Below are 19,051 nucleotides of genomic sequence, written 5' to 3' on the forward strand. Positions count from 1 at the left end.
CCGCCCGCAAACCACCAAATAATGTCCTTTTTAAAAGGTCTACTTGGCCCATTAAGTTCAGTTTTTTTCAAGCATCTGCTTTAATTGCGCTTATGCAACTCTCCTCTCTTATTCAACCGTCTCAATCTGTAAACCCTAAATTTAAGCCTAGATCAAGAATCTAATGTTCCTAAAATCCACGAATCACCTTAAAAAACAATGCGTTTAGTAGAAGTTGGAAACCCAATTCCCAAAAAAATGTTTTTGACAAATACTAATTCCGATTTTAAGCTTTATGGTCAACTTAGAACGATGCATAGCGACGAAACTTTGTAGAGGAAATATGGCAAATATTCTTTAGAGCAAGACTTTTAGTGATAAGCCTCTGATAATAGATTAAAGAGACAAACAAGTGACCGTAGAAGATAAGACATAAGAAAACTATGGAGAGCTGTACTGTTTAGTATAAAATTAACTTAAATTTACTTCTTTTACACAAGAAGATAATTAAATTATTATGTCTGTGCGAAATAAAATGTATAAATGACATTCGGTGGGCAGAGTATACGTAAAAAGCTACAAAGTGATGGCTATACACCATTTTCGTTGGAAGTCTACTCTCTACCCCTATTTTCTCTTGATTTATTTTATTGTTCCATTCATTTAATAGCTTTGCTAAACCTAAACAGAAGATTCCAACATTTGTATTTTCCATGAAACAAAAGAGAACCTCTAGAACATTCTTTTTTAGTCAAATTGTTTCTGCTTTCTACTTTCTCGTAATTCCAAATTTCTTTCTACTACTGACAATTTCAACCTTTTTTCATTTAGAAAATCAGATCGCACAACTATGTAGGCTCACAATTTTTAGATCACTATGCTATACTATGACCAAATAAACTTACAAAAAATGACTATTATCTTTATCAGAGTGATAGAGGATAGAAAGGGATTTAAATTTATAAAAATCGCTTATCAATACAGGAATGAGTTCAGACCTTGTTTAGAGCAATGTCATAGACACATTATCGTGTACGTCGTAGGCATTAGTAAATCCTCACTGAAATATCATATTAAGTCTTTAGAAAAGAAGAACTTGAAACTTTTCCTTCCAATTTATTTCTTAGATTATTATTTTGTCTTTGCTATAACGTACCCTCTTTGAAATGCTTTCACAGTATGTAGCCGTAGGCACCAACTACAAAAGGATAAAGGGCTCGAGCTCCCCTTGGATTTCGTTAAAGAGTGCTCTGACGACCTTGACAGATCTTTATGCAGAACAAATTTTAGAGGAACAGTATATATACCGTGTGCATTTTCTCTATTTATGGTAAAGCATCGCTAAAAGGGGCTTTTAGGAGTCAAAATCCTCTGTGAATAGGACTTTTTACGCGTTTAGTTGTCAGTTGCTGATACTAAAATAAAACATTAACACCTTGCAAATAATACAAGCCCCTTCAAGCCCCTATAGCAGTATTCTCATTTCCAGTACCGAGTTGCCCCTGGGAAAACTAAAGTCAACATGGATGTAGCCACCTGCAACAACCAACACAGATTTAATTCAAAGTCTTAAAAAGGCTTTTATGTCTTTAAATCCTTTGCTTTTGATATGCCATATACACACCCTTTATAAGAATACTATAAGTAGTTTATAAAAGCAACTCATGAATTTTGAGACCTGAGAGAAAAACATAGATGAATGAAAAATCATACTTCAGGCAAACTTTAAACATGGCCATCATGCGTTATCTATTCTCAAGTTTTACCAATTTCGAGCCATAATGTTCTTGCAAACTATATTCTTATAAAAAGGTGTGTACCGAGCAATATCTTTACTTTGCTTCTCTCTGTAACAAACTATCTCAGCGGCAACTGGAAAACATTCACAAATATTATGCAGTGCCTATGCTAAGGCTCAAAGATCTCGAAGCCTTGACGATTGCATAAATACGGCTAGCATTGAAATTATAACTGCAAAAGCTAGGATGATGATGAAAAATCTATTGAAAATCATCGCACTGGTCATCCATTCAGTCCTCATAACATACTTTCGCTGGTCTCTAAGTAACACGTTAGCGATAGCCACAATCGGGCTTGTCTCCTTTGGTGACAAGATTTGACCGAAAACATCCTTTACAGTAATTCTTCGTTGCACACGATTCCTTAGTGTATCCCAATGTCGCCTTGTAAACAGAACTTTGGGGTCATCCATAGTACTTTTCTTTGTTCTCCGTGTAACCTGTTCTCTCTCCTCGTTTTCCGTCTCGCTATCAGCATTGTCATGTTCAAATTCTTCGTGCCTATCAACGACTGTGCTGTTCATATTTGCGTTGGAATTCGCGCTGTTTTCCACCTTTTCAGTGCACTCTGTCTCAATAGCAGAGCACTCCTCATTTGCTCCTGCCTTCTCGTCATTCATTTCTGTGACTGTGGTCTCCGTTGTCTGATCGTTATTTTCATTCGTATCTCCACATTCATCATCATTAATATCAACAAGTTCAATTTGATCATACGATTGTCTCTTAGTTATAGATGGCTTTGAAGATTGCACATCCTTTCCTTGTACATTTGTGTTCGCATTATCTTCTTGTTCGGTTGGAGTACTCTCCTCTATATTTTCTTGTCCTGAAGTTCCTGGTTCAGAACTTGACCCAGCAATATTTTTATTTAAACTTATCTGGGAGTTCTTTCTTGAGTTATTCATGTTGCTTTTATCTTGAAAGCTACCTTTTCTTGTTAGAGTTGAACTTTCTTCATTTAATGGCAGCTTTCCTTCAGCTGTCTCTTTCTCGGCATTTTCACTCACCTCTCTATCACTGGCTTGTCCGCTAGCCTCGTGTTCACTGGCTTGTCCGCTAGCCTCATGTTCATGTGTTGAACTTGATTGGCCTGCTTCTGATTTGGGTCCTGAAAACTTTTCCATGTCAAAGTCCGTTAAGCTTGCTTTAGAACGAACAGTTGGGTGGAAGGCTTTTGCATATTTGCGTCTCTTCCAAATAGACAAAACGCTGTCTGTGTATGGACGGGCTGAGAGACTCTTTGAAAGAAGGCTCCCTTGAACTTCAGTCGTGTTCGTACATCCTATAAGAGTGGTTTTAGACCGTCTGATAATTTTCACTTCAGTGCTATTTGGTACCATTTGAGTATTGTCTTCTTTGCTTTCGTCTGCTTGATTTGGTTCTGAGACTATAAAGAGCAAAGGAATCATTTGAAAGAAAGGCCCAACGGTCGAGCGCCGCATAAAGAGGAAAACACCTAAATGCATACTAAACTTTTCACTTGACACTGAAAGTACTGTTACAAGTCAACAATAACTCATCATAAATTATGGAAGAACAAATCCCTTGAAGACCACTTATATTTTTACGTTTGGTAATAATTTTTAATAATAATAATAAAAATAATAATAATCGAATGTTTTAACAGGATAACCGATCTGATGTTAATTCATTCAACATCATTTAAATGTATTTTTTCTTGTGAAATAGTGCTGAAAGGATATCGCCAAGAATGGACTAAAAACCACAGAGAAGAAATTTCTTAAAAATGAAATATCTTGTGCAAACTTGCATAGCAAACTTGCATGCGCAATTTCATCTTGTTTTGAAAATCAACTTATTGAAGTCAGTTTCTGAACTTAAAGTGCATCACCTATTAAATGCTTGTGTCGTTAATGAGTTTCTTAAAATTCAAACTTCCCTTCTCTTCAGCCGTTAAAGTTCCCCTTCTAACACCTTTTTATACATACAGTTGAATCCCGTTAGTTCGTGACCCGTATAATTGAGACTTGCAGTAAATCGGACAGACTTTCGACTCCCATTGGGTTTTTCTACCGCATTCAAGTCAAAAATCGTACCCGGCAATTGTCAAACTTTTACTAAGTCAGATTATTCCTTACCCTTCTTGAAAGCTTGACTAAACGGGATTCAAATGAAAATGGAACTTCCAATGTTTAGGAAAAACACATTATTTCTTCGAAAAAGTAAATAAATAAAACAGAGCTGTTGTAAGGATACACAGCAATAAAAATGTTACCGCTAGCGGGTGGATGCTCTGTAACTGCATTAGGTGGATTGTCCGTATTTTCAATAACTTCACCATGGCCATCACAACCTTGCAGCCCACATTCACAAGTAGTTTCGTTAACCGGTGAATTCGCTTCAATTGGTAAACGCACAGAATTACTCGAAACCAAGGAAGAACGATTTGACAATGAGCCTCCCGGCTCTCCAAACCCAGAATCGCATCGGTTTTCTCCAATTCGTTGATTGTCTTGCTGTTCAAGAAGATCTTCCTCATTTTCTTCCTCGATGTCTGCGAGCTGCAAATCAGGTGCTGGCACTTCGTTAGCTTCTTCACTTGAACTATCTCTTTGATTATTGTTATCTGCTAACACTTGATTGATATGTTGTGGTTGCTGCACTTGTGCGTATGGTTGTTGTTGTGCTTGTGGGTTTTCTTTTTTGTCTTCGATTTTCACTCCAAAATGCTTGTTATCAGTTGGTTTAACTGAATATGTCTTAGGCCCATGAGCTGTTGCATTTAGTTGAAGAGTGCTGTTCATTGCAAGCATGCTTTTTCGCCGTCTTTCAACTATCTTTATTTCTGCATTAGCTGTACAGAAGATGGGAAAGTAGAAAGTAATAACATTTTCTTTGTGAAAGCCATAAACTCCTTCACGCTTAGAAAGAATGAGCGAAACATTTGTTCTTAGCTGTTAAAATCAATTTGAAGTCGCAAATTGACAGATATTAACTAACAATGGTCAATACACATTGGTAATACACATTGCTATGTCGTAACTAAAAAGCATAGATCATATTCCAAGGTTAATAGTCAACAATGTTCTAGTTAACAATTTCATATCCAAGTACCAGATAGGCAACGATGAAACAGCCTGATTTAGTCTAAGAAGATGATTGTCAGTTTCAAGGTGTCTAAATACAGTAGTTATAGTTCAAGATGTTATAGTTTAGCATTATAGCTGCCGAGTAGTAACCAACCGGCATTCAAGCAACAATAAAGAATACCCAGTTCAAAGCAAACCTGGTACGTATAGTAAAAACCAGTCATGGACGTAGTCATAAAAGGTAAAGTAAACTTTACCGATCAAGGAATAGTAAAGACAATGTCGTTCCTACTTTATCTACGGTAAGGTAATTTTACGGACCAGCAAACGATTTGGCTGACTAAATCAAGATTTTCCGAACTCATATAGTACCAACAAAGAAACTTCACATGTGCGAGCGGCATGCAAGATAAAGGACATATTTTCGTCCCGAACAACGTTACTGCTCTATGCAATAATCTGCATGGTTTCTAACACGTAAATTTTAACCATATTCATACACAAAATATCGCTATTGCTCTTTACAAGAACTTATATATCAATGTAAAAAATCATTAGGATTTGCTGTAAGTGTGACTGAAGACGTAATTTGTACAAATGATACTGACTTGGATGAATTCTGCTAGGTTTTCCTCCTTTCGTTTGGTAGAATGTTATTCGTGCAAGTACTCCAAAAGCTAGGGTCTGAAAAAGACGATGCTATATTACTAAAAATACTTCTTTAAAGGCTAAGCTTTTCTTTACAAGAAACAAAATTCACTAAGACCGTGTCACTGTTCCTCTCTTTTGTTGTTATATTATGCAGCTTCAGATGAGCTCTTTTAAACGTTTTCTGAGTTGTATGTTTTGCTTCAACTTAAGGTCGTTCTTTAACTTAAGGGTTATATATAGAAATGTTTGTTTTGTGAAAAAACAATTACTGCATTGTCTTGAATAGTAGTCATGACCCTTATCTTGGATTCTCTGACAAAGGCTATAGCTACTGTGAATACACTGTGAGTTATATGTGAGTTAGTTCATATTTTCATAATGTTATGCTAGCTGACAATTTAGAAGATAATGTTGAAAGAATGATTAAAGAAAGAAATATCTATAGATGCACACTGAGGACAATGGAAACTGTTCTCCAGTTTATAATTTGTGTCCTGTTTCTCATGCTTTATTTTTGCACTCTAAAACCAGCGCATATTCACGAAGCTCAATTAAAATTAACATTAGATGCCACGATCATTACATTATGAATGCTACATGGTGTGACGCTTAGGTGTTCACTGAAATAAGATACTCACTGAAGTAAGAATTCCTTTAAATCAAAGTGAAGGTTTTCATAATAAAATTAGTAGCTTCTTTGTGAACTTACCCTTAAGTAGTTTGGAAAGTGCAGCAGTCTGAGGCCTTCTGGATCATAAATGTGCAAGCAGTAGCATGAGCATACCATTGCAATAGTGATTTCAACGATGATGCATCCATAGAATTTACTGACCAAGGGAAATGACTCTGATGTTGGAGGCATTTTCTTATTAATTAGTGATAGATACACTGCTATGCAGAGTATGAGAGTAATTCCAACCTCTGAAAATTGACAAAAATATCTTCATTGTATTATAATAAAAATGATTGGAAAATTAATCTGCAAGATATTTGAAGGGTTTCTTTGCTGTAGTTTTTCCAAGTCGTTAGATTCAAAGACGTTGAGGAAAATTTGAAAGTGGAGGCGTTTGATGATTTATGTAAAGATAAAAGATAGGAATTTGCAGAAAGAAGAAGCATAATTACCCATGCGTTTGCCAGCTTCTGGTGGCACCATGAATACCATTATTGACAAGACAGCAATGATAATAGTAGGCAATGTGTAACTTATGACTTCGAACCATGCCGTTCTCTTTAAGCCAACAAAACACTGGACGACGTTGCATTGGTTACTTGTTTGATCAAACGGACAGTCTGTCTTTGTCTTCTTGCATTCTGATGACGTCTGCTGCCATGCCTTATTCTTTTTCCCGAACTGGTTTTCCTGGATGAATTGATCTTGAACTATGTTGATGATTAATTCTGATTTATCATGTGTCCAAGAACCAAGAGTCACAGGACAGTATTGTGTATCAAAAGGATATTCGCTTATGTTAAGCTTGCAGCTTGATCTTATTATGTGCGGAAATCCCAAGGAAATTAATCCATTGGCTTCAGCCTTTGCCAAAAATGGAGCATCATCGCTGTTTTGAGGCAATCCAAGGTGAAAACCAGCCGAAATCTCTTGCCTGAAACAAAGGTCCAGGTTTCATAACATTACACCAAGTTTCCTTAACAAGTAGATAGATCATGAATTGCTGCGGCAAAAGCATTTGTAAGACGGATAAGAAATGCAACGAAGGCATTTCTCAAAACATCAATTTGAATGAAACAAAACCTTCCTATTGCCATGAGTTTGACAGGAATAACGCAAATTTCTTATCTTCAAGTGAAACCTGATTGCTAAAAAAGTTTTAACAATTCTTGTTTTTGTTATCGTGGTTTATTTCCACATTCACAGAAATGAAAATCTGATTAGAGACCAGGTCTAAACAAACATTTCAATTTCAGATATCTTTGATTACAAAAATGAACTTGATTTTGCTTTGATTAAATTTGATTTCTTCAATCATGTTTGTTGCCTTTCATTATACTGCAATATGGCTACTAGGTGTTATTTCTCAATAGCGGGTGTCAATGGTGACGTCAGTTAGATGTATTTTTTTCTTTGTTCACTCTTACTGATAACAATGGTTCTCTATTTCTTCTTGACTGTGCCCTATACGGTGTGTGGATAAAAGATGCAGCCTGCTTAATCCACATTCAATTACTACCTAAAGCATTTGCACCCAGTGGCGTAGCGTCCGGGTATTCAAGGTATTCAGTGAATACCCTGAGATTTCTCAGAAAAAATATTAATACGACGTATAATTGTAGTAAGTAAAAAATGTTTTGGGGCTATTGATTCTGGTTGAAATCGTTACCTCCGATATTCTACATTTTGTACAAGTACAAAATATCACCAAATTCATAGAAACAATAACGCTGCGAAGCATAGAGAAGCTGGGAGATCTTTGAAGTTAATTTTGAAGATTGAGCTACTTCATGTTGTATGGAGATCGGTCATGAATACGCAGTGAATACCCTAGACGGTACTTTAACCAATCAAAATGCTCCTTTCCATGAATAATATTTGCCGTTAATCAGCTAAAACAATGGTTCTGTACGCTGAGAAATATGCAGCGTACAGCCTCAAAGTTGGTTCAAAATAGTCTCGTTATGAGATCGATAAAAACAGTTAATGGACGTCGGAGCGGAGCGGTTGGAGTGATGGAGCTGCATCGATAACAGTAAACATGACTTAATTAAAAAAACTATTGCAATGTCTGTATTACTGTTTCATAATCATTCTCTCATTTGACCCCTAATCTTAAATTACCAACAGCAAAGTTGAAAGGAAAGGTAGGCTGCTACATAATACTACACTGACTCAGATCTGTTCCCTCTTGAAATGCCAATTTGTTATTGCTTGCCAATCAGGGATGTTTCTGTTTGTATTATGTGATAGAATTAAAGTAAATGCAGATAGGCCTGGATAATATCCTTAAAGTTGCCTGGTGATTCAGTTATCTTGTTGGCCTATTTTGTTTGCATTATTCGAGCGCATTTATTTGCATTATTGTGCAGTCTCATCTCATTACCTTCGATTCTTTCAAATATTAACTTGTATTGAAAATATCACGATTAGGCCATGAAGAAAAAGTCTATACTGCATACCACAAAATCATTTATAACTCATGTAACGCCCTATGTGAATAATTTTGAAACTTTCGAAAGCCCTTATGTATTGAGGTATTAAGAGTAGGTGTTTACAGTTACTTCCTCTTTACATCAGTGCAAATGTTAGACGATTCAACAACAACTATTGGGACATATTTCGACCAGTAAAATTTTACTGGCTTTCAATGATATGTTTTGATTTGAATTACTTTTGATGAAATGGTTTAGTGGTAATTTGATGCAATGTATGAGTTCGAAGAGTATATTTGCGTTGGGTTCTTCAGCAAAGTATCGTTTTCATCATAGCAAGATAAAATAGTAATGCCCTGACAGTGCAGTACTTGCCAACCGAACCAAAAAGAAAATTAGATAAAATGTCAATAGCTAATCCTTTTAATTATCCTATTATCCCCCTATTTTCATCAAGCCCCATCAAGCCACACCCTGCCCCACCCTTTTGTTTAATAGAGAATACCCAGTCGAAAAAGTCACGCTACGCCACTGTTTGCACCTCAAAAATGGAACTTCCGAGTGTATCCATATCTAGTTTCTTCGCCATATTATTAATGTCATATCCAACAGGCATGAAAATAAATTAAAAAGGTATTCAGATTGACTATTGACGTCTACAAACATGGTATTGGGTAGACGGGAGGCTTTGATATAGGTTGTTTTTCTTAGCCTAGTCTAGCAGTTCAAAGTAAATAGCAAATAATAACATAATTGACAATAATTTCACTGGGAATGCATTCATTATTGTTTTTCTCAGACTATATTCCAAAGTTATGATATTAAATTAGAGTTAGATGTGAGGATGGTTCAGCTATCATATGGCTGACTACAGACCCAAGGGTCCGTTGTTCGAGTCCCTGGTAGCCTGTGCTCCAGACCCCTAACTTGAAAGTAGCCTCTACTTTCAAGTTAGGGGTCTGGAACACAGGCTAGTCCCTGGCATAACTTTCACCCAAAATGAGGACAGTCGCCAGACCTCTGTAACTCTAGGCATAGGAATCACGAGGTGTGGTGACATCGAGAGGAAGGACAAGGACACTGCTTGATCAGCATAGGCTTCTTAGTGTCCTAAAAACTACCTTCGGATGCTAGGTAGAAACAAATACAAGTACAAAGACAAATATAAGAGTTAAATATTTTTCAGCAATATAATATATCACAAATAACTGTTTCATAATGGAATATGAGTTGCTGGTAACATACGTCTAGATAGCCTAAAATCTAGACGATAAACCTAGCTATAAAATTTCGACTCACGTGTTGTGAATAAAGACATCTGGTACCCAAATATTACCAGCAGGAAACACTAGGTTGCGTATGTTGCTATTAGCACCTGGGTCCCATGTGAATGTGCTGTCTTCCCATTGCTAGAAGTGAAATTTATACAATTTAGTATTCATGAAGCTCTTAGCCACCAAACTATTAAATCGATAAGAAGGGGAGGGGCGTCAGAAGGGCGCCAGAGGGGCGCCAGAGGGGCGTCAGAGGGGCGCCAGAGGGGCGCCAGAGGGGCGCCAGAGGGGCGCCAGAGGGGCGCCAGAGGGGCGCCAGAGGGGCTGAAAACTGACATATTTTTCCATTATTTCAACATTGGAAACCAACGAAAAGTATAGAAGTTTAAGTAAGCAAGGAATTTCAACATTGCGTTGTTGGGAGATTAACTTCTACTGTTTGTTCTTATAGCTGTTTGATCTTAGCTTGAATTGACCTTCAACTTTGATAGAAATATCAAGGTGCTTATGGAGATTTTTTACTTTGATTTAAATTATTGTCATTTAATGTGTAAATATTTAGATATAATCATCAGACTTTTGAAGTCTTATATGCACTCTTATCACCCTAATGATAACAAAATAAATTCTGGTATGTTCGTGTTTGAATGCATTGATCTTATATCTTATTCGGCTAGGGGTTTCAGCCCTTGAAACAGGATTATTCTCCCATTGATTTTCCTTAGACTTTATTGGCTTTCTTTGTCACTTATCATCCATAAATTTGGGCAATAACTGAAATGAATTATCTTCTTTCAAAAGCTTTGTCAGTTTCAAAGTAATCTTTGCATTCATCATTATTGCCGATTGCGATAGCTTGAAACTTTGTGGGACTTGCAATTCTTTCAACCAATTAAGTCATTTAATAGTGTTGGTTGTAGTGACAGATTGTGCCTTCATGAGCAAAATTATATAAAGACCTACCGCTAAGGTTGTAAAATGTTTTGTTTTGTACAAGACAAGATTAAAGAAAAGAGACCCAAGAACAGATCCCTGTTATACTCCTTGTCTGGGAACAAACTGTCAGAATACACATCTTTCAGTTAGCTCCTATCTTGCTATTCAGATCTTTTAAAACTCAGCTTAAGATGAAGCAAAAGTATAAGATGAAGGAAGGATCTAAAGGGCGAAAAGATAACGACTGATTGGAAAATTGTTTAGTACCAGCCAATCGATTACGAAGCACGGCTTAATGCATCAGACAAAAATCTCCAGCGATATTCGTGGCTTGGTTCCTTAAATACCTCAATCAACGCTATATATGAATAAAAATTATTATAATCCAGCTTCTTATAGAAATTCAGTCATAATTCAAAGCAGCCATATCTAGTATGGAATGACTTACAGACAATCAGCCTCGTTGCTTACTAACTGCTTAATTTCATCTTCAACTACTCCAAATAGACTTTACACTTGCTTCAATAAGATATTTATGGGCATTTATATCCGTTTTAAATGTTTACATTTCTTAACAGGTTATTTACAATATATCTACAGGTTTTTTTATCGAGTCTAACCAAAAAAGGACGGCGAATCGCATTACCTTAATTAACTATCATATACAACTGGATTGAGGAGAATAACAAATTAAAAATTTTCAGAAAGATCGCAATTACCGAGTAAGAGGAAATCATAAACAACTTGAAGATGTTAGCCTCACTGTTGCTTTAATTACGTCACATAACTTTACTGGTGCTGAATGTAATTTCCCGTTGTTGCTCAAACAATGAAACAGCGTACAGCTGATCAATTTTTAACTGTTGACAAGTTATCACATAATCTACAATGTGAGTCGTATTGATGCAAACCTCCTTTGGAATATTTCTCCAAGAAATTAGCACATTACTTAATCATGAGCAGGAAATATGTTAATTCAAGATACGACATGTTTCATAAACTCAGTCAGTTGATAACTGTCTGCTATTCTTCCACCTACTGGGCAGGGCTAGGGGACAATGGGCACAATTTACAAATCAAGATCTCAGGATCTGTTTGATCTTCACTGTTATCTAAATTATTTTTTTCTTTTTTTGCAATTACAGTTGTTGGCACGAGGCATTAGCTACTTGAATTTTCAATACATGTCAAGCTAAGGCTGTGTGACATTTACATTGCTTCTGCACATTTTCCATGGTCTATTGGAGTTGAACTTGAAATTGGTGATAAAATTGTGTTGCTAATAAAATCACAATCTAATAGAGCCCTGCTACAATTATCAAGCTCTGGGGAATGAGGCTATCTAAGTTGCTTGTCTTTAAGGGTGTGGTAAGGGGGCAGAAAGATATAGAACTACATAAGCTTGTTGAAAAAATTTGCTACTAAAAATTTAGAAAGGGACAGCGCTACCAGGGCTGTGCATGTGTCTATAGGGGGGGGGGGGGGGTGATACCTTCTCTAAGAGTAATGAATCGGATTTTTACTCGGCAGACTTGGAATTTCTAAATGTCAACTTGGCAAATTTGGTTTTTGGCATGAATAAAGACATCAATGATTGTTGGTAAAATATTTGACTGCTTTCATTTTCATTTCGATTTATTACTTGGCACGTTTCTATCTTAACCGTTAGTTGGCCAACTGAAACAATTTAAAACCCAATTCAACATTAGCATGCTGCAGTGTCATCTGTAGTTATCAAAGATTGTTGGTCACTGTAAATGTAAATGTTGTCAGAATGACCTTTTTTAGAAACGGTATGGTGTTAATGGTAGGCCAAGAGAAAAAGAATCTTACCGCAAGCGTAGATCACATGCGCAGCCCACGAAAAAAAAACCGGAAAACTGTGCAGGATCAATTAGATATTTTGGTTGAATTAGCACAAAAGTTAATTTGGTTTATTGTAATTCATTAAAAATTGCATTACTTACCATTGTTGTCCATGTAAGCATTGATAACACTTCATTTCTTTCATCCTGAAAGTAAGAAAGTTTGAATTGATATGACATCTTATTTTTGCTTGTTTTGTTCTTATTCTAAGGTACTTTTTTGCTTGTTATGTTTTGGAAGGTAAACATATAATCGAATTGCAGTTTGTCTCTTATGTTTCAGCTGCGCGGAATTTTTTTTATATTATCAAAGGAACCCATTTGAACTGAGAAGCAGTAATGGAAGCAGTCTGCCTTCTCACGTGAAATTACTGTTTTAATATTTCGCTTTGCAACCAAACCAAAGCTGATAAAAGCAAATCGATAGATAAAAATGGATGAAATGAGTTAGATAACCGTAGATAGAAATTAGGCCACGCAGATAAAAATTATTTTGGGATAACTTCAATAATGGCACCTGTAAATTTGCAGATGGACTAGAAAGCAGTCAACTACACCAGCAATATCTGTAAATTCAAGATGAAGATTCAAAAAATTTTGTATGCCCAAAAGCCATAAACAGATAGGTTTAGTTAACATTTAAATTTTGCCATTATTCACACGATGAATATTGAAAAACGAGTAGATCCTTGCGTACATTTAATCAAAAGGTGCTTACAATATCAAGTATTTGAACGATTCGGACGGTTATGTTAACAACGGTAGGTCCAGTGAGGTCTTTAGGCAGTGGCCTTATGTCACTTGAATGCCCTGTTAACAATTTCTTCAGCAGTATGCTTTCCTCTGGAGCAACTTGAAAAGAACCTAGAAAGAAAGAGCCAAAATATTTGTTCCATCTTGTTTGACTTATGTCCTCGAAGAATAGTCTGTTTCAACAAAAAGCTACTGTTTTCTTTTCAAAGCCATTTCTAAAAAGTTGTTTGTTCATAAGTTGCATTCTGTTTACGTCCTAATGTTCAAAGTGCAACTTTTCTGGATTTTCGAAACAGAACTGTTAATGTGACTTTTGCCTGTTGATATTATAGTGCCATGAAGTTATGATAAACAAGTAAAGAAGAGGCATGGAGTATCTCTGTTAGAAGAAGTAAGTTTGAGCATTCGTCATTCATCTGAATATCCTGGTATAAATGAGGAAATGATTATTGGATGGGGTTACAAAATCTCTTGATACTAAATTTTTTAATTCTTATAGGAAACGGAAGAAAGATTCTGTTATCGTAGATAAAGTATGTTTGTAAATGAAAATGAAGCAAAAGCGTTTCTGTCAAGAGATTCGCTTCAAAATTCATTTGTTTCTTAATTTTTTGCTTCGAGTACGGAAGCCTCTTAATTTTCTCTGATTGTCAAGTACTCGTTTATTTTAGCAAGCTTCTTATAAAAAATGAATGTGTTTATTGGGGAGACAAGCAAGAGAGAGTATTATTTTTAGTGAGGCACCCTTCCGTCCTGGAGACAAAGATTATGCGCATGGAACAAAGTCATTACTACGCATGCGCTCTGACTCCAGGATGGAGGGTTGCCTCAGACTTTTGAAGAGTCTCTCTCTCCTTCCTATCCCCAACAAGTATAGCAATTGGCTACAATCCCGGACAAAAATGATTCAGACTTTTCAAGGAAAGCTTATATTTTCACGTTCCTTTAAAAATCAACTTTCCCCCCTCCCCCAAATGAATGTTTTGAAAGAGAAATGATATAGAACTAAAAATCCAACATTGCTTCGGGGGAAAGAGAAGGATTCGAATTTAAAGGGGCAAGGTAAAGTATAAAATTATAAAAATTTAATTCTGTAGTTATTTTCTAGGCCCTTCGAAAAGCCCCGAAGTCTGTACTGGGCGCCAGGCAAGAAATTAGCAGCAAGCATGACAATAATTAGTTTGGGTCGAGAATTATGCTAATTTACAAAGAAGACGATGCTTATTTTCATAAGAATTTAGTAGACTTTCTAAAATCTGTAAAACAACACTGAAGGAGTTTATTTGTGACGTTGTTTATCATTCAGGCCTATTTCTACGATACCAGTTTCGCTGTTAGTTTAACTATTAATATTCTAAGCTAAGTTGTCCCAAAGGCAGCGACACAAGTCCTAATAGTTCGCCTAGGCAGATTAACCTTATCTTGTTAAACAAGTTATCATCATTTCGTAAATATTGAATTCGCAGTCATGATTTCAAATAGAACACCTGTGATTACCAACGATTCTCAAGAAATCGAAACTAGTTGTTTTCAAACAAAAAACAAATCATTCACTTTCTCATAAGTAAAATCACAAAACCGCAGGACATTTAGGCGCAGATTGGTAATTTTATTTGATCCATATAGGTTTTTGTGATTAATTCGATCCAGGCCCAGTTCACACTATACTGGACCGTTATCATTGCGTCTTGATTTTCCTATTGGATAACATGACACAATGCCAAATCTATCCGGCATGAAGGGCTCCGACAATCAGCCCGGAGTGATTTCGGTGTGATGGGGTCAAAAATGTATCGCGCGGCATTGGGGTCAAAAATGTTTCGTCGTATGTGCTAGTTGTCCCGTGGTCCAGCGACGAAACCCGGGATACGTCATCAATCTAATTTATAAACGACTAAAGGACTATACGCGGGTTTCGTTGTCGCAACATTCCACGATAAATCCCGAATATCGTTGACATTTAAGATTCTCGATGACGAAATCGAGTTTCGCCGCGTAGTCTCATTTTCAAATTTCAAATCTAGTTTCACATCACGTTGAAAATTAGAAACGAGGATACGCGGCAAAACCCGGATTCGTCGTCGAGAATCTTACATGACAACGATATCCGGGGTTCGTCGTGGAATGTTGCGAAAATGAAACCCGGCTATCGTGGCCATAAATTCGATAAACGACGAGTCCCTGGTGTCGTCGCTGAGCCACACGACGAATAGCACTAACGTCGAAACAATATTTGCCCCAATGCCGCGCGATGAACAGTTCGCTTCGAAATTTCTATGCCGATTTCATTTTGAAGCAAAAGCATTACTTTCTCTAGCAACATTAATCATTAAATCACATTTCGAAAAAGGTTTCATCACTCAGAGATTGTTGGGACTGCTCATCATTTAGCAACAATAGCTTATTTTTTGTTTGGCTGACGGTAACCGAATAAACACGCTTAAAAAAAGAAACTATAAAGCTGTAAAGAATGTGGCTGTTTCTTTAGCAACAACCTACCTATCCGGAAAAGTGTAAGCAAATCGATTCGATGCTTTATATAATTTGAATGATTTGAAAGATGGGGGGCCAAAATTTTTTTAGCATCACATAGATATAATTATATCAAAAATAACGTACAGAGGTAACGCACAAACATGTACAAACCAATGCAATCATGGGGAGAGGGTTAAGAAGCAAAATGTGCACATTTTCAAACTCAGTATAATTTGCAAAGGTTTTGGTTTGGGAACCTGTAGAATATTGGGTGCCCAGATCCCCTGCCTCCCGCTTGCTACCTCCCTTCATTAATGTATTGATACACGTTTTTTCTTAAGTCATGTCTCTGACCTTTTGAAACAGAAATTTATGAAAAGGAGACATGCAATTTTGGCCTAAATTTAATGATTTTCTTGATTGCTTTTCATAACGTGTGTTTTCATAACGTTTTTTCTTGAAGTCCCAGGAGTCTTCTCGAGCCTCGCTTACAAAGTCAGGGAAAACTCTTGGCGCTTCAACATCCTGCTCTCTTCACTGAAAGAATCATGAACAATCTAATTCTGCTGGCCTAGCAATCGAAAAGTTGCTCTCCAGCCTGCGGCTTGTTGCATATGCTTTTAAAATATTTCAAATTGCCATTTGACTCAAACATTTTGTAAAATTCTATTTTAATAGCAAAATAAAGAATATATAAAGTTAAGTTTTTTCTCAGCAAAGCTGCTAGAGATGCCAAAAGATGATTTAACCAAATGTGCACCTCTAAGATGGTTCACTGCAATGCAATTCAAGATGCTTGTGACATTCCAGATATCAACATCATGGTTCCTTGTTTGGAAAACGCAACTATCAAAGGCTCTTTTTAAAGTATCCGGCCTTTTTAGAAAAGTTTATTTGTTTATAAACATGGTGTTTTGAAGAAATCATCATTACAATATAATTCTTAGTCGAATACCGTGATGTTTAGGTTTGTAATTGTTTAAACTTGCATGTTATCTGACGGCCAGGAAGAATGGGGCTTTTAAATCTTTTACATCTGAAGTGAATATTTTAGATCTGAAGTGTTTAATCTTATATAATAAATCAATGAGTTCTATTCAAACAGGCAAAGACCCTCAAACAATACAGTATGAAATTCTCGTCAAATTACAAAAGCTTTGGTTTCAGAAGACGTTGTCCAAATCACTTTAACTATGTCTTCTAACAAAGATTTCAGCGTTTCTATGCACTGTACACATAGAGATTCTGTTGACATTGCCGTTTCTTGGTATATTAAAAGTATTTTCAAAAGAAACTGTCCTTCTACTAATTCCCAAAATCAAAGAAGGACCGTGTATGTCTTTGGAAGATAATAATTCTTTATAATGTATTTATTCAACCGTTGGTTAAGGAATCTTCCTCTTTTCTCAACAGGATTAGAAGATTATTTGCTTTTTCAGGGGTTGATTGTTGCTCAAAGCACACATACTTTTGAGCTTCTAAACTATTGCCTGGATATACCGGTAGATGAGCTGTTATCACCAAGAACCTTGAAATTTTTAATTTGAAAGTTCAAAGCATTTTTATAACGCTTCTGCCATAGAATTTTAGCACCATCTCGTAATACCAATGTTTTTTAGATCTTCGATCAAGGGCTAGGCCTATGCGAAATAAAAGCTAGTCAATCATAAGTTCTGTTTGCGTTAATTCCCTTTTATTGGAATATTAAGCATGAAAGAAGACATCTTTGTTTAAGAGTATTTCTTGAGATCCTAGTTCCTAGGTTCCTAGTTCAGAGTTCCTTTGTAGCACCTAATAGACTACTCAAAAATGTCTGAAACGACTTATGCCTCAAGTTGACTTTTCATACGTCATCCCGCACGTAAGCAACATATGTACTGCCTGTTCCACCAAGAAACAAATCCTCTTCTTATTACTACGCTTCGATGTTCACAAAATCTTTCAAAAACTCTTTTGGATATAATTTAGAATTAAGAACTAGCTTTTGTTAGTGATATGGTTATGGTGACGTCACTAACATGCACACACTATAGGATCGAAAACAGAATAAAGACGGTGCCATCCTGTGGAGCTAAACATCTTGACAGAACCATATACTTGTCATGTAATTGTGTTTCCAGCGCATATGACCTAACTCTAAGCAACACCAAAGATCCTTAAACTGCGTGGTTCCATCTTAAATATTTGTCCTGATTTTTACGACACCCGATCAGAACATCGAAACTATCTTTGATTTTAGTAGAATTTTATTCCTTCTGTAATAACTTTTGATGCAAGCAAACATATTTCGGAATTACACGACCCGTCATTCTCTTCTGCCTTTTTACCTACTGAGATAATGATTTGCAGTGTGAACTACAAATGTGCCGAAACCTCGCGATTCGCAGTTTATCAATCAGGCAAGGCTAGATACACGCATGCATACGCTGTTTAAATGCATTTAAATTGTATTAAAGTAGGTAATTACACCGTTTGTCATTCAACTTTGAAGCTGACAAGTCCGTTACATGCAACTACTAGTTAAACATTTGATATTAAAGAAGGAACTCGAAAGTCGAGTTAGAACTTACCGGATAACTGTAATACTATAAAAACCACAACGACATTTGGATGACTGATCATCTTAAATTCTGTACCGTTTACTGTAGACTGTGTTTGATGGGTTGCTTGGATTTTTTGCAAGAAACCATAAGAAATTTGTTTACGTTACCAAAGACAGTCCAACGATTTCGAAGCAGGTCTGTTGGTGATTAACCAAATTGCCACCTGTTCCTAGCAACAGTTTACGGTGCATTGAACTCAGGACAAACCGCTGCAAACGAGTACCCGCAGCTTGAATCAAAACCGTGTTTTTAGCCTACCTATCTGATCAATACGCTATCGAGAATCAATAACGAGACTTGAATTGGTTCTTTTACCATTTTTCAGCTCGGGATGAGCTCCTCCTTTCACAATAAAATTTCACCATTATTCAGCATTTTCTTTTCTCATCCCTATTTACCCCCCCCCCCCTCTAATTTGACAGTTTTCTTGGTGGAAACATTTATTTAACGCACTTACTAGAAATATGCTTCAGATTAAACGCAACGCGTTTCCAGTTAATTTCAATAATTGCAACAATCAAAAACCTGTTTCATTTCAAACGAGACTAATAAAAATCG

At 36.4% G+C, this 19,051-nt stretch overlaps 1 protein-coding gene across 2 annotated transcripts; it reads right to left on the reverse strand.

Annotated features, from left to right (window-relative positions):
• Positions 1–431: 431 nt before the first annotated feature.
• On the reverse strand, positions 432–18,842 carry LOC135686683 (uncharacterized). Of its 2 annotated transcripts, none has more exons than XM_065202968.2 (9): positions 18,461–18,842; positions 13,381–13,526; positions 12,765–12,809; positions 9,887–9,996; positions 6,605–7,086; positions 6,189–6,400; positions 5,437–5,512; positions 4,015–4,593; positions 432–3,159 (listed from the first exon to the last, which is right to left on the reverse strand). In XM_065202968.2, the coding sequence occupies exons 1-9, from the start codon at positions 18,510–18,512 to the stop codon at positions 1,895–1,897; spliced, it is 2,967 nt and encodes a 988-aa protein (XP_065059040.2). In that variant the 5' UTR covers positions 18,513–18,842; the 3' UTR covers positions 432–1,894. The 2 variants fall into 2 exon arrangements, with proteins under 2 accessions (XP_065059040.2, XP_065059039.2); XM_065202967.2 differs by having other exon boundaries at positions 432–3,165; positions 18,461–18,837.
• Positions 18,843–19,051: the final 209 nt, after the last annotated feature.

This window comes from Rhopilema esculentum, chromosome 6, assembly GCF_057945365.1.
Source record: "Rhopilema esculentum isolate cy_ngs chromosome 6, ASM5794536v1, whole genome shotgun sequence".
NCBI lineage: Eukaryota > Metazoa > Cnidaria > Scyphozoa > Rhizostomeae > Rhizostomatidae > Rhopilema > Rhopilema esculentum.